General features: G+C 38.1%; 1 protein-coding gene across 2 annotated transcripts in view; it reads left to right on the top strand.

Annotated features, from left to right (window-relative positions):
• The window catches only part of SNX4 (sorting nexin 4), a 59,209-nt gene that overhangs the window by 40,688 nt on the left and 1,965 nt on the right, over window positions 1-16,556 (top strand). Inside the window, exons 9-13 of one of the 2 annotated variants that reach the window (XM_070583636.1) lie at window positions 4,729-4,794; window positions 7,878-7,967; window positions 10,467-10,566; window positions 12,446-12,591; window positions 14,155-14,269. In XM_070583636.1, coding sequence (XP_070439737.1) covers window positions 4,729-4,794; window positions 7,878-7,967; window positions 10,467-10,566; window positions 12,446-12,591; window positions 14,155-14,269 — 517 coding nt within the window. The remainder of the gene's footprint in view (window positions 1-4,728; window positions 4,795-7,877; window positions 7,968-10,466; window positions 10,567-12,445; window positions 12,592-14,154; window positions 14,270-16,556) is intronic. The other variant, XM_070583637.1, reaches the window with a different exon arrangement.

Raw genomic sequence — 16,556 nt, forward strand, 5'->3', positions numbered from 1 at the left:
TGGAAAAGGATAGCGGAGCAGTGCCAGTTGGTGGGGAGTGTTTTTTATCTTTTGAGAGCTGCTGACCTGTAAGAGTACTGAAGAAATTGGAACGTTGAGGGTCACATAATTGGAAAAAAGCTTAATGTGTTCTTATTCTTTGATTTGAAATTTAAGAGGGGAAGAACTATAAAGCTGGTTTCCTCAGCTTTGTTTCTTAATTTAAATTTTTTCAATATATACCTCAAGTAATTTTGTAAAATTATGACTTGTTGCTAAATTGGAAATTGTAGTGAGAGAAGGGTCTAAGAAAAAAAGATTGAGGGGCCACCCCCATGGCAAAGTGGTTAAGTCGGTGCACTCTGCTTTGGCAGCCCAGGGTCTCACCAGTTCAGATCCTGGGCGAGGACATGGCACCGCTCATCAGGCCATGCTGAGGTGGCGTCCCACATGCCACAACTAGAGGCACTCACAACTAGAATATACAACTATGTACTTGGGTGGTTTAGGGAGAAGAAGAAAAAAAGATTGGCAACAGATGTTAGCTCAGGTGCCAGTCTTTAAAAAGAAAAAAAAAGATTGAGCTATGAGTGGAAAAGGACTGTCAAAGTAGGAAAGAGGACAAAACATAAACGTGTATGTTAAGAAATGAGCAGGAATTAGATGCACAGAGAACAAACAGGGAAGATTTTGTAGTATGTTCATGTCACACGTTGCTGTTAGTTTTTTTTTTCTTTTTTTGAGTACAGGAGTTCATTTTGTGCTCTTCTTGAGTTCCTAGGCTTTTTGCGGATTCCTCCTGGATTACGCACCTGATCCAATTTAGGATAGGCTGAAGGGCCATTCCCCATAGGTGCCTATAGGACTTGTCTGTATTTTCACTAGTTTCAGACTGACCTAGGAACTTTCAGATCTACCGGTCCAGAACTGGACTGAATACATAGGTGGGATTCACCCTGCAGAAGACTTGGAAAAAAAGGGAAAGAGTTTTAAGTGCTCGTAACTATGCATTTGTGGTGAATGAAAGCTATCAGAAGCTAATAGCCTTAAGTGTTGTGTTCTGTTAATTGAACATTTCAGAATACCCGTTTTAATTCATAGATTGTGAATCCATATAGAAGCAACCAAAAAAACCCATCTCTCCCAGATTCAGTTGGTATAATTCCTTTCAAGGGATTCCAGGAAAATACACAAGCAAATTTCTTTCAAAAAATCATGGGCAAAGGCACATGATCAAGGATACGCAAAAGTCATTGTGTACCTCAGAGGCACAGGATGTATTTTGTCTAATGAGTCTACACCTTATTTTTTGGTCATATGCATGGTGGGTTGGGTCAAGAACTCTTTTGAGTAAGCAAACCAAAAAGAAGTGTTGGAGCTTGGGATTATTAGATAGAACACTATTGGCAGTCAGTTCTAGTCTTAGCTCTGACTCTGATGAGCTGCCTGAGTAAACAGTGTTAGATCTCTGAGCCTGATTTTAAGTTTTATTCAGTTGTGGCGTTAAATGGGGAGAGTGATTTCCAAACCCCTTCTTAGCATGGAACTTTGTCTACATGAAATCTTCTGCAGAAGTATAAACAAATAGGGGCCGGCCCGGTGGCGCAGCGGTTAAGTGCACACATTCCGCTTTGACGGCCCGGGGTTCGCCCGTTCAGATCCCGGGTGCAGACATGGTACCGCTTGGCAAGCCATGCTGTGGTAGGCGTCCCACATATAAAGTAGGGGAAGATGGGCACAGCTGTTAGCTCAGGGCCAGTCATCCTCAGCAAGAAGTATAAACAAATAAAGCCTGTTGCCACAGACCTGCTTGGGACTGGACGCTTTCCCTCTCGTGCCTCCATCCCTGATGAACACCAGATTGGGTGACTAAATTTAGCTCTAAACCTCTATTTTTTTCCTAATAATATTTTTTATTCCTGTCCAAAATCCTGATCCTTGGGCATTCTTGGAGTCTTTTCCTTTCCTTCTTTAACAGAATTGTAAAAACCTAAAGCAGGAGGGATCTTGGTGGTTTTATAGTTCAGAGTTCTTAATCAGAGAGGTAAGGACGGACTTCAGCTTGTCTGAAGTCTCTGCAATTACACGGGAAATTTTGTGTTTATAATTTTTCCCCCTTAAGGAAAAGGTCCATAGTCTTCATCAGATGCTACGAAAGATCTATGACCCTCTTTGATCTGGTTCATCTGTGACAATAACTCATCGATTAAGTACTTTATGATAGCCATTATACCTCTTACAAAGTTGATGCTAAGTCCTTCTACCCTTTCTAGTTCCTTGTATGTTAATGGTTTCCTCCTCTCCCCACTCCACTGGTTAACATTTTCTGTTTCCAGTCCTAGACCTAATGAGCACTCAGGTCACCTGGAGAACTGTTAAAATGACTGTTGTGGTTCAGTCGATCTGGAATGGGTCCTGTGATTCCGTGTTTCTAACAAGTTTCTAGGTGATGCAGTTGCTGCACCACAGTTTGGGGAGCAAAAGGCTAGACTCTGTGTGCCCTGAGGGGAGAGGTCTGGTGCCCAGAGGGGCTGATACATAGAACCTGGCACATATTTCTCTCCTCTCATTTATTAGTTCATTTATTGGTTCATTCTTTCATTTTGCCTATAAACTGTAAATGCCAAGTATTTATCAGGCACTAAACTATTTAATAGGAATACATAGATGATTAGGTGTAAGTCCTATCTTCCTTGAACTAGTTTTTAGTCTTGTGTGGTAAACAAAGGAATTAAATTTGGTAATGTTGACCTTGAGTTGGTAGTGTCATCAAACCAAAGTGGGTCCAATTCTTGTTGAGTTGAAATCAAGAGCTTTCACCAGAAGTAGTTGTCAAACAAACTAAAGTTTATTGGCTGCAAATAAGGAGCCCACAGGGAATTAATTCCCAAAGCCATGGCTCCCCAAACACAGGAAAGCAAGGGTCTTTTATTTCAGATGGGGAATGAATATTCAGGGGGAGGCGAGTATTTGCTTGCGCGGGCTCAGTTGGAAAACATTCTTCCACATACCCCACATGTTATGGTGAGAAGCTGAAGGCTTCTCCTGGGGCGGAGATCTTAGTATTAAAATGAAGCAAAGTGCGACCGCTCATTTGTGCAGGTGCTGCTCTTGCAGTGGGACTTAGTGGGTTCGGGGTGGTTGATGATTGCATCTCTTAACATAACAACAGCAGCAGAAATAATTTGGAGAAAGAGTTAAGTGCTTCCGAAACCCCCCTTGAGTTCCTCAGGGCAATTAGTCTGTGACAGTAGCACAGGAAAAGGTACTCAAAGGTTAGATGGGTGAAGTACCTGTGGGACGTCCAGTAGACAGTTGATCTGGACTGCCCGTTTGTTCTGTTCCCATGACCTGCAGTTACATTAACTGTGATCCCTACGTTACATATTTGGCTAGTTAAGCTCTAATCTCCCCACATCCCTAGAGTGTCTGTTTTATGTGAAGAACTGGGCTTTGGGTATGTTGAATTGAAATTATAGAGGTGTGTAAACGTAGAATTGTCTTGTAGGCATTAGAAATATGGCTTTAGAGCATAGACAATACAGCTAGAGATGTTAAAAATCCATTTTGTAAACAGCAAAGCACTGAAAAAAAGGTTAACTTTGCTATTACTATTTTGGGAGTAAACATGAGAAGAAAATTATCAGAGGACATCTTACCTGTTTGTTCTTTAGTCATGACCATACTGTTACGTAGGTGATTTATGTTCGTTTTGCTTCCTTGACAATATTAAAAACCATGTGAGGTTTTTTTCCTTCTGGTAGTATTAAGCATATAAGCTGATATTTCAAGAACAGTGTGTAAAAACTACAGATTCACAGAATAATCATGTTTTAAATTCTTTTATGATATGGTACAATTGAAGATGTTTATTATACATTCTTTACATAGCAGAAAAATTGGAAACAACCTGAACGGCCAGGAAAATGGTTAAAAAAATTATGTGTTGCCGTCTGAAATAATGCTTAGAACAAATTGTTTTAATAATGTGGGCAAATACTGTTAAGGGGAAAAAGCATGATATAAAATTGCATATACTGGATAATCTCAGCCGTATTAAATGAGTAAATAAAAAGACTAGAAGGAAATAGATCAAATTATGTCATCTCTTGGTATTTGTGATTATAGATTATTTTCCCTGTTTACTATAATATACATTTATAACTTCCATAGAAAGAAATTTTTATTTGAAGCTTTTCACAGAAATGACAACAGAGTGATCTGTGGTTCTAGTAGACTTTCTCCTGCAACTTTAGTGCAAATTATTAAAGCTTTACTCTGCACCTGGTGTTTCCATACAGTTGTGTTTTTCTGTTAGCTGTCGATAGTGACGTGCAATCAGGTGTGTTCATCAGAATAACCCATGCAGTGTTTAAAAATATACATGCCTCAGCTCAACCACAGTGATTCTGATGACGTGGATCAAGAGCAGGGCCAGCATCCATAGTTTCTAGAAGCTCTATAGTTGATTTGACTGGGCGCCCCGGCTGAGAAACTTGTCTGTGAGCAGAAGCTGTTTTGTGTGATACTTTGCACTTAGCAGCCGGTGTCAACTTTTGAACTAACATTTTAAAGCCTCATTTGCATTTAGTTGTTAAACTTAAGGGGAAAGCAGCATATTCGAGTCATAGAAAATAAATCCGAATACAGATACTATATGTTGCCTAGAAAAACGCCTTGTTAAAGATTCCATTTAATAGTATTCCATAGCTAATTTGTGATGTTTTTGGTTTATCGTTTTCTTCCTAGTGAATGGAGCGCCATAGAAAAAGAAATGGGTGATGGACTGCAGAGTGCTGGTCATCATATGGATGTGTAAGTACCTGGAGGATGTAAGGCAGAGCCTGAGGGGAAGGTCAGTGGGGAAACTTGGGTGATTCTTCCGTTCTTCTGTTTTTGTCACATTTGCTGGCATTTTTATCATGCTCTGTGTATGCAGATCTGACTCACATTTATCTCAGGAGTGCAGGGTTAGTTTAACATTCGAAAATCACTCAGTCCAATTCACGTATTAGCAGAATAAAGAAGAAAACCCGTATGTTCATTTCAATACCTGTGGAAAAAGCATTTCAACATCCATTCACAGTAAACATTCTCATCAAACTGGAAATAAAAGGAATTTCCTCAGTCTAAAACTTACAGGTAATATTGCACTCAATAGTGAAATATCGATGGTTTCACCTAAGGTCAAGAGCAAGACAAAATTGCCTGCTCTCCCCACTTCCACAGGTCCTAGTCAGTGCACTGAGGCAAGTGAGTTGAGTAAGAGGCATAAACCTCAGAAAGCAAGAAGTAAAACTGTCTATTTGCAGTTAAAGGATCTCTTACATTGAAAATCATAAAGAATCAATCAAAGGGGCCTGCCCTGTGGCATAGTGGTTAAGTCTGCATGCTCTGCTTTGGTGGCCCGGGGTTTGCAGGTTTGGATCCAGGCACAGATCACACTGCTTGTCAAGCCATGCTGTGGCAGTGTCCCACATGCAGAATAGAAGAAGATTGGCACAGAGGTTTGCTTAGCAACAATCTTCCTCACCAAAAAAAGAAAAAAACAAAAATGTTACAGAACAACTGAATTTAACAAGGATGCAGGATACACAATCAGTGTATAAAAAGATCAATTCTTCTTAGATACTAGCAACACAATTGGAAAATCAGAATTTTAAAGCAGTACTATTTATAATAGCATCAAACAAAATAGAGATTAATTTAATGAAAGATTGGAAGACCTCTGCCCTGAAATCTTTATATTACAAAGATTGCTGAAAGAAATTAAAGATCTAAATCAATGGAGAGAGAAACCATACCATGGGTTGGAAGACTGAGTTGTGTTAGTCTGACCATTCTTTCCAAATTGTGCTTTCAATCACAATTCCAGTGACTTTTTTGTGGAAATTGATCAGCCAATTCTAAAATTTATATGGAAATTCAAAAGACCTTGAGTAGCCAACAGCATTCAAGTAAGCAAAGATTTCTTAGGAGATGAAAAAAGAAAAATTTTTTAAATGGCAAACAGTTCATCAAAATTAAAAATTTTTGCTTATCAAAGGATAGCATTGGGGAAAGGAAGAACGTGGGAGTTGTTAAAAGGGTACAGTTTTAATGGGGGAAGATGAAAAAGTTCTGGAGATGGATGGTGGTGATGGTAGTACAACAATGTGAGTGTACTTAATGCCACTAAACTATGACATAAAGATGGTTAAAAAGGTAAATTTTATATTATGTATATTTTACTACACACACATACAAACACAAGACACCATCAAGATAATGAAGGGACAAGCCACAGACTGGGAGTAAACGTTTCTAACCATAATATATAAACAACTCCTACAACTCAGGAATAAAAAGAAATATTTATTTTATCTAAATATTATTTTTCTTTGGGCCATATTCAAGCTAACTGGGTACTTTTCAACCAGTTTATTAAGAAGTCTTCATTCTGTTGACTTATTTTCAGTATTTGCAGGAATTTAGGATTGTCCCTTCAGTTGTATTAAGGAAAATTAATCTCGGTACTGATATCTAAAAATCTTTGCCATTTACACTTTTCTACCCAAGGATATGCCATTTATCCCTACACTGTGTTTCCTATCTTTGAGCCCCTAACCCCATGGTTCCTCTTTTTGGTTTGTTTCCTTAACATTAACTCTTCCAGAATCTTAGACTTATCAACTTTCAGTCACATAGAGGAAATTCCACACTCTAACAAATGTAAATTTCTAATGACAGAATATGTACTTCACCTACTTTTATAAATCCTGTAAGCACATCACTTTTCAATGAACTTAACATAGGTTCATTTATTTAATTATTTTTAGAACTTCAGTAAACTTTGTTTACATGCCTACATGAAGCAGGCCTGGAGACATAAAGTGTGTTTTTCTTTTATTCTCATGCAATAAGGAATCAGAATTAATTTGAAAAAAGGATGCCTATTGTACCGGTCAGAAGTAGTAAATAACATAGCCCATGTCCTTACAGAATTTATAGTGCCATCAGAGAAATAAAACCAATGCACAACACGTTACTTTTAAAGTTTAAGTGCTAAATTGTTGATAAGAGATCAGAAGTAGAGTGATTAAATGAGCACTAAAGTAGCCTGGGACGATTTCCACGAGTTGTTGAGATATATGCTTGTAGGATTTGGAGAAGGAGTATGGAGAGCCATCACATTTCTGTATAAGGAACAGACTGAGCTTCAGGAATGAGAATAACATGACAATGAGGAGCTCGTCCGCATCAAAGCAAAAGTTGCTAGTGAGCATTTGAATAAAATAAGGCTTATACAATTTTCTGTAATCTTTGTTTGCTCGACTTTTCCTTTTTTAGCTTTTTGGCCTTACTGTATGTAGTTGCTACCAGGAACACCAGTGCACCAATTATACTAAACTGTTATTCTTTCTACAGATTTTGTAGCCCTTTGGTATTATCTTTGAAGAAAAGATACTGGTCATACTGTGCTTAAGCACTCTATAGAAGGACCATTTTTTGTTTGTTTTGGTTTTTATTTCTTTTTTTTTTTTTTTTATTAATGTTATGATAGATTACAAGCTTGTGAGACTTCAGTTGTACATTTTTGTTAGTCATGTTGTGGGTACACCACTTCCCCCTTCGTACCCTCCCCCCACCCCCCTTTTCCCTGGTAAGCACCGATCAGATCTCCTTCTCAATGGTTTTTATTTCTAAGCCATTGTTGATCAAAACATTTTGGTAAAATTCAATAAAATAGTCATGGTAGTTAAAAATGCCATAAATGTTTCCATATACTTGTTCTCACTTTCTGTACTTAGCTTTTTAAGTAGGAAATGATCTGTGGACTAGACTTTGAATAGAACTTCTTTAGAGCGTTAATACTTGTGTCCTGGTAAAAGTCACTCTGTGCGATGGTTTTTAAACAGGTATGCATCTTCTATTGATGATATTTTAGAAGATGAAGAACATTATGCAGATCAGTTAAAGGAGTATCTTTTTTATGCAGAAGCACTGCGGTAAGTACCATACGTGTTCCAGACGTAGCTCTGTGGCTGGTCACCACTCTCTTCTTATGCTCCTCTACAATAAGGATAGTAAGGTCATGTTGAAATGAATTTATCCCCTCAGATATTGGATGGGGTCTCATGTATTCCTCTGTGTTGCAGAGTGCTGGGCACAGAAATTTAAGACGAGCCCTGTGCTTGAAATATATTGATAAAACCCATTATCTAAGGCATCAGGTCTGTCTGTATGTTGTTCTTTCTACTTTTTTGAGTTTGAAGATTGGAAGCAAAGTACAGATTGTGTGTGTGTCGCACTATCTGTCACTAGGTTGTATATTGCTATTTTTATTCTGTGATTTTTTTCACACTTGCATATCTTATGTCCTCAGTACAGTTGTAAAACTTCTTGGTATCAGGACTTTGTCTTCTATTTTTCTGTTATTGCCTACAGAGCCAACAGAAATCTCTGGTAGATTGTCCTATTTAATTAAGAAGTTACTATAGTTTTTCTGTCCAATTTAGAAAAATGAATCATTTTCCTATAATAAGTGGCTTTTGGTCATAGTCACTTTTGGTCATTTTCTTGTCACTTTTAAAAGCAGTTATAAGAATTCTGTTAGTAAAACAGAGGAGCAATGTTCCTTTAGCTATTCAGTAACTGGTATGAAAACATCACATTGTTAGCCTTTTTCCTTCTAGAACTTTGAGTAGTAAGAAGTTTCACCAAGGTATTTTCGAGTTACCAAGCAAAAGAAAGTTACTGAATACAGTGGAATTCTCTGCAGCTCTTAAAAATTTTAGAAAAGCTTAATGTGTATTGATATGGAAACATGTCCATAGTGTATATAAGGAAGAAAAGATGTAGAATCGCTTGGGGCATGTGGACGTGTGTATTTGTAGATGCCCAGCCAAAGTCCAGAAGGATAGACACCGTCTTCTAACATGGTTGTGTCTGGATGGTGGGAGTAGGGAAACGAGAGTGTTCTTGAAACTTTTTATTTTGTCCATTCCTTATTGGAATCTTTTTTTATTTTTATAGTGAGCATGGATTACTTTGATGATAAAAACTAATAAAGCTTTCTTCTTGTTTATTGAGAAATGACTGAGGTATCTTTTTAAAGAATACTCAGTTCCTATGTGAGATTATAGCATTAGTTCCTATGTTATACAGAAGATTTTTTTATTTGATTTTGAGGTCACATTGGTTTATGACATGGCAATTTCAGGTGTACGTCATTATATTTCAACTTCTGTATAGACTGCATTGTGTTCACCACTAGAAGTGTAGTTTCCATCCATCACCATACATATGTGCCCCTTTACCCCTTTCACCCTCCCCTCACCCGCTTCCCCTCTGATAACCACTCATCTGTTCTCCTTATCTGTGTGTTTATCTTCCACATATGAGTGAAATCATATGGTATTTGTCTTTCTCTGTCTGACATAACTTTGCTTAGCATAATACCCTCAGGGTCCATCCATTTAGTTGCAAATAGCACGATTTCATCTTTTTTATGACTGAGTAGTATTCCATTGTATATATACACTACATCTTCTTTATCCGTTCATCCATTGATCGGCACTTGGGTTGCTTCCGTTCTTGGCTTTTGTGAATAATGCTGCAGTGAATATAGGGATGCGTATATCCTTTTGAATTAGTGTTTTCATGTTCTTTGGATAAATATCCAGAAGTGGAATAGCTGGATCATATGGTATTTCTAACTTTAATTTTTTGAGAAATCTCCACACTGTTTTCCATAGTGGCTGCACCAGTTTGCATTCCCACCAGCAGAGTATGAGGGTTCCGTTTTTTCTACATCTTCTCCAATACTTGTTATTTCTTGTATTTTTAGTAATAGCCATTGTGGTGAGCGTAAGGTGCTGTCTCATTGTAGGTTTTTTTGTTTTGTTTTTTGAGGAAGATTTGCCCTGAGCTAACATCTGCTGCCAATCCTCCTCTTTTTGCTGAGGAAGATTGGCCCTGAGCTAACATCTGTACCCATCTTCCTCTACTTTATGTGTGGGACGCCTGCCACAGCATAGCCTGTCAAGCAGTGCCATGACTGCACCCGGCATCCGAACCGGTGAACCCCAGGCTGCCGAAGTGGAACATGCGAGCTTAACCTCTACGCCACTGGGCCAGCCCCTCATTGTAGTTTTGATTTGCATTTCCTTAGTAATTATTGATGTTGAACATCTTTTCATGTGCCTGTTGGCCACAAAAGATGTTTTCTTAATGTACGTGATAATGGTACGTTTATTGAAAAAATGTTGCAAGTATCTAGAAAACAACCTTTTTGTTTTAAACATACATAAAGTTTTTATGCTTAGCTTCTGCTAGATTTAATTTTCAATGTTGGGCTACTACACTTTAAAATTGAAAATTCTGGGTACACAAGTTCTGACCCGAGTAAGACATTGTGAATGCCTCCCCTTTACTTCTGGAAAAATTGTTTAACATGTTAAATGGAAAGACACAAAAATTAAATTGCAGCGCTTTTTCATCCCTAGGGCTGTGTGCAGGAAACATGAGCTTATGCAGTATGACTTGGAGATGGCTGCTCAGGACTTAGCGTCGAAGAAGCAGCAATGTGAGGAGCTGGCAACAGGGGTGAGTGTTTCTCATTTAGAGCTCTAGGATTATTGCAGCGAGCCTTATGTGGGACGAGTGCAGTTATAATAACCAGGGGATCTGTAGCTTTCACAGGGGAATAATTTGTGGGCAGCTTTATAATTGTTTGGGTTGTGATCTTGCTATAAAAAGATGTAAGCCATTAAAATGTTGTACTATATTATTGTAAGACATTTTGCTGACATTGCCCCGTGTAATAAGTGTCATCTCATTGCTGATTAAGTCTGAGTGAAAAGACATTATTCTTTGGGATTGAAATAATGACCTTTGTCAGGTTTAATTTTACAAGGTATATTATAGAAATTTTACTTTACTTTCTATCAGTTAAAAAAAGAATCCTTCCCCCGTTAGAATCAGTGCCTCTCTCCTAACAAGGAGCTTTCTGTGTGCTTTATCCTTGAATGCTTAGTGAATACTTGCGAAGAAAATTCCATATCTTATTGTATTAAACTTAGATCATTTGAATAACCAGCTTTCTACTGTCCAGCTGTTTCGTTGGAATAATGAGCTGTCGTCGTGAGAGCACACAATCTGGAAGTATTGAAGCAGTGACAGTGCCAGCATTTAGGAGTCACTTACTGGTTAACAAGCACTTTAGTTTTAAAAGTGCTTGTATGTTACCCACTTGATACCTGTATGAAAAGTCACACCTATGTGGGAGAAGATCTGTGACCATAGGCAGGTATATGTTAGGCTTGATTTATTTTTAAAACTCAGGGGAAGGTCCCAGGCCATCTTCAGGGAGCTTGGTTCTCTTCGCCCGCGTGTGAAGGGACAGGTGCTCCCTCAGTACACTCCAGAGAGTGAGGAAATGTAAGAGCAGCACAGCTTGGGTTTAGGCATCCTGTTTGATTAATAGAGACCCAGGTTTTAGTGTGAGTTATGCAGATTTTAAATATATTTCTTTAGTTTGATTTATTTCCGTTGTTGCCTGTTGAATATTATGTATTTCTTATGCTATAGGATAATTTTTAAAAATATGACCACTAATGTAAAGAAATAACTTACCTAATACTTCACCTAGAAGTTTTCCATTCTATTAAGAAGGTCAGTTCGAATTTTACCCTTTTTGACTATTCTATATTATTCCAGTGTTAGAAATCATATGAGGAGCCCCTGGTTGTAAAGCTTATGGTGCTTCTGTCTGAGCCGGGGCGAAAGTTTTTAATTTCCTTTTTTTAAGTGTACAGTTTAGTAGTAGTAAGTACATTCACATTGTTGCATAACACCTAAAAATAGTCAAGATGATAAACTTTATATTTTACCATAATGAAAAATTTTTTTAAAAAGGACATTAAAAACTTTTTGATCTTGGGGGCCGGCCCTGTGGCCGAGTGGTTAAGTTCATGCGCTTTGCTGCAGGCAGCCCAGTGTTTTGTTGGTTCAAATCCTGGGCGCGGGCATGGCACTGCTCATCGAGCCATGCAGAGGTGGTGTCCCACATGCCACAACTAGAAGGACCCACAACTAAGAATATACAACTATGTACTGGGAGGCTTTGGGGAGAAAAAGGAAAAAAACATTAAAAAAATAAATATTTAAAAAAAAAATTTTTGATCTTGCAAAATTGAAACTCTATACTCATTAAACGTCAACTGTCAATTTCCCTCCTCCCAGCCCCTGGCCACCCCCATTCTACCTTTTCCTTCTGAATTGGCTACTCCAGATACCGCATAGAAGCAGAATCATACAGTTTTTGTCTTTTTATGACTGGGTTATGTCACTTAACATTATGTCGAGGTTCATCCATGTTGTAGCATGTGTGAGAATTTCCTTCCTTTTTAAGGCTGAATAACACCGCGTTATAGGTATATACCATATTTTGCTTATCCATTCATCTGTTTCTATTTCCTTTTAGACCGTGAGAACATTTTCTTTGAAGGGAATGACTACCAAGCTCTTTGGTCAAGAAACTCCAGAGCAGAGAGAAGCCAGAATAAAGGTGCTAGAAGAACAAATAAATGAAGGAGAACAACAGCTAAAGTCTAAAAATCTGGAAGGCAGGTAAAAATGCTGAGACGTTTAGCAAAGCTGGACGTGTAGGCTACATGGCAGATTACTTCTTTCTAATCTTTATAACCAGCTTCATTAGCATCCCTGAATATACCCTGTTCTTGTCAAATGCAATGATTGAATCCCTAATTTGAGTTATCAAAAATCATGTTATAGAAGCATTGTTTTAATGTGGGGGAAAGAAAAAGAAGAAAGAGTTTCAGCTTCCTAATATTTTTTCACTTCACTTTGCGTGATTTCTACCCCTTGCACATTTCCTCTACCCTTCTTTTCTGTCATTTGACAAAAGGCTGCTCATTCTTCAGCACCCAGCTCTTGTGTTACTTCCTTTGCGAAGTCTTCTCTTATCCCCGCAGACTGTCGTAGCACTGAGTTCAGGCCACTGTAGCGTAGCAGTTTTGTATGGGGTGCTTAGTTGTTCTTTATGACTGTCCCTGGCTAAATTATGAGCCCTTCAAAGTCAATGACTGCATCTTTTTCATCTTTATGTCCCAACACTTTGTGTAATGGTGGCTAGTAGTTAAGATTCAGTGCTCTCACCACTGAGGCCTGGGTTTGTTTCCAGTCAGAGAACCACACCACCTTTCAGTTGTCACACTATGGTAGCTGCATGTTGCTGTGATGCTGAAAGCTCTGCCACTGGTATTTCAAATACCGGCAGGGTCATCCATGGTGGGCAGGTTTCAGCAGAGGTTCCAGACCGGGACAGACTAGGAAGAGGGACCTGGCCACCCACTTCCAAAAGAACTGGCCGTGAATATGCTATGAGTAGCATGGGAGCATTGTCTGTTACAGCACCATTGGGTGAGATGATGGGGCGAAAAGACCAGGCAGGGTTCTGCTCTGCTGTCCACAGGGTCGCTAGGAGTTGGAATTCACTCAGTGGCATTAACAGCAACAAACCTCGAATAGGGCTTGGCATGTAATTATTCCATAAATATTTCTAGAAATTTAATTCTCAAAGGTATGCCATCACTGTTTGGCTCATTTTTCTTACTGTGGTTTTTGTCTGATAGTCAGTGAGTAGACCAAGTGTATGTCATTGGTTTGGAGGTGGTTTTGTTAATTTTTAGAACTGCTTGCACTAAATAAATCAAAGTAAACTTACATGAATAGAGTTTAAAAAGACAAATGCCTCAGACTTTTTAAGACTCTCGTCATTTAAAGCAAGGACGTGATAAATGTGATACATAATCCCATTCTTGTCACTAAGAGAGTATATTTTCCAGTGACCCTAGGAAGGCAACTTCATGTGGCATCTGTTAGGCTTGTGAGCTTCAAGGAGCCGTCTGCATCTGTTTTATAGGAATAATTTGAAGCTGGAATTCTTGTGGCAAAAATATAGATTATTAAAACGTAGAAGAATGTATGACTGTCTGCTTTTCTCCCACTGTAATTTTTAGGAAGAGAAAAAAACAACTATTTTATACAAGCAATAGCTTTTTCCTCTATATAGAGAAATTAAAACCAACTCAAATGAGGACCAGTTATTTGAATTTACAATATATAATTTACTTAATTTAAGAATAATAATGACTGTACCTTTTATTTCAGAGAATTTGTGAAAAATGCTTGGGCTGATATTGAGCGCTTCAAAGAACAAAAGAACCGTGATTTAAAGGAGGCCCTCATAAGCTACGCAGTCATGCAGATCAGTATGTGCAAAAAGGTAGGTTTTGGTTTCAGTGAAGATACAGGTATATTCAGAAGTGCTTACAAATGTCTTTAAAACTAATTTCTCTTATTTGGACCAGAATATTTATCATTTTCATTTTTAAAGCCCATTCTTCTCCCCTTCCAGAAAGTTTCCCAATTTCTCTACTTAATTTTGAAAGAAGTGTCATAACCAAAATATTGATTACTGAGTCTCCACTCATCTGAAGTTCCAAATTTATATGCCCCATTTATAACTTGTATTTGAAAATATACTCTAACAATGTTACTTTGATTATATCATGTTCTTGGATAGGGCGGTGAAATACTGTTCCTAACAGTGATGTATACTTTGATTGGAAAATAGCTTAAATGTTATTTTGGGGAAATGTGGTTATGACGTGGTTTGTTGTCAGAGTAAATCCTTCATGGAGCTGATATCTGCAGTAGAAGATATGAACGGTGAAGCTCATTCTGGTTAAAATAAGTGTTTTGACAATGGTGGAAATCTTTCTGAAATACTGTTGTAAGAACAAAACATAAAACATTCCTTAACCTTTTTTTCATAACCCAAGATCTGCCTGTCTGACCGCCAGTTAGTGCCAGTGCTTTACATTTGTCAGGGATTTCACAGTTTATCCAGCCATTTAACCTGTGTTCTCTTAGTAGATCATACAGTAAGACGGATTCCCGTATTTATGAAGACCTCTCAGAGGGAGGAATCATACTCAGATAAACACTCTCAGGCTTTAACTTACCCCAAATTTCTATTTTTCTGGCCAGGAACCATCACTTTCCTAGACCTCTTCACTTGTATCACCAGCAGTAGCAGTAGACAGCAAAGATACTCTGAGGCGTTAGCACGAGACCCACACAGTAGTCAAGTGGGCTCCTTTTTTGTTGGGCAAATTCATATTTATGTCTCAGTGAGATTTAAGTTACTTCGTGTTGTGGATCTCTGGGGTCACTTAAGAGAAGTTAAAACCATGACCCGTCAGTCTGCAGATGCTCATGGCTGAACATATTGTAGTTTGGTGCTCTGGAGTTCCCATCTCTGTTGCTGTCATCCCGTCTCTCCACTGCCTGCCTGCTTTACAGGGGGCTTCACATTTACGTCTTCCTTCAGACCTGCCTTTTTAAATCTCAGGTGGTCTCATAGATCAGAAAACAAAGGCTTTTAGAGTTGGTTCTGTTTGGTTTTGTTCCTATAAAAGACTCATTAATAAGCTCCTTGTGATCTTTCATTCGCTTCTTTTCCAAAGTAAAATGCAGGCTTCATAGAATATCTCAAAGGATTTTTTGCCCCACTTTGCTTAGGGTGGTGTGGTTGAGGGTGCTAGAAATTAATCTCTAAATTAAAAAGATCTTACTGTAGGTATATTTGGACACACTGCTGGATAGCTTATGCGCCTACCCATGTGTCCCGAGGTCCTAACTGTAGTGAACAGGAGATTACTGACACGAGACGAGAAGAGTGGGTGTTCACCTTATTTCCCAAGAACAGTGCTGTAAAGTTTCGTCATGTTTTGTTTTCTTCCCTGCGTGGAACAGATTCATATATTTGGAAATCCAGTGTTCTTGTTTTTAGAAACTTAAAGTTAGGTATGAGAAGTCAAGATTAACATCAGGGCTTTTTTGGATAAATATGGGTGTCTATATTTTGTTCTTTTACTTGTGTATTAACTTTTAAAGTATATCATACTTTGTTATAAAGTCAGCTATTCAAAGTGGTAATTTAATATAAGTGAATTACTAAATTGCAGTAGTAATAAACCAAAACAAAAAAATTTTAAGTAAAAAAATATTAATATTAGTATTTAAAAAGCAAATATCACTTCTTAGTGTTTTTCTAGTCAACCTTTTTAATGGTAAATTTTCCAGTTTGTTGAACAAGGAGGCTGAGGCTTTTAAGAAATACTTGATTGAGTGTCCAGTTATTTTATCTTTTTAAATTTTAAAAATTATCATAACAATAACATATATGCTCATTGCAAAAATTTCAAATAATCCAGAGCGTATTAAGTAAAAATTCTCTCCCTCCTCCCTCAAGTCCCCTTTTGAAACTCACCACTGTTACACCCTCAGTGTATCCTGGCAGACGTTTTTGAACATACACGATCTTGCAGAAAATACACTTTCCTCTTCCCCTCAGAAATAGGATCGCATTGCATGTGCTAGTGTGTAGTTGCTTTGTCACTTGATGTCTCACAGACATCTCACTAGGACGGTGCGTGAGATCTCTCTCAGCCTTTCTAACAACAGATACTCTATTAGGTAGTACTTTATCCAGCCAGCCTGAGACA

This window comes from Equus przewalskii, chromosome 18 (genome assembly GCF_037783145.1).
Source record: "Equus przewalskii isolate Varuska chromosome 18, EquPr2, whole genome shotgun sequence".
NCBI lineage: Eukaryota > Metazoa > Chordata > Mammalia > Perissodactyla > Equidae > Equus > Equus przewalskii.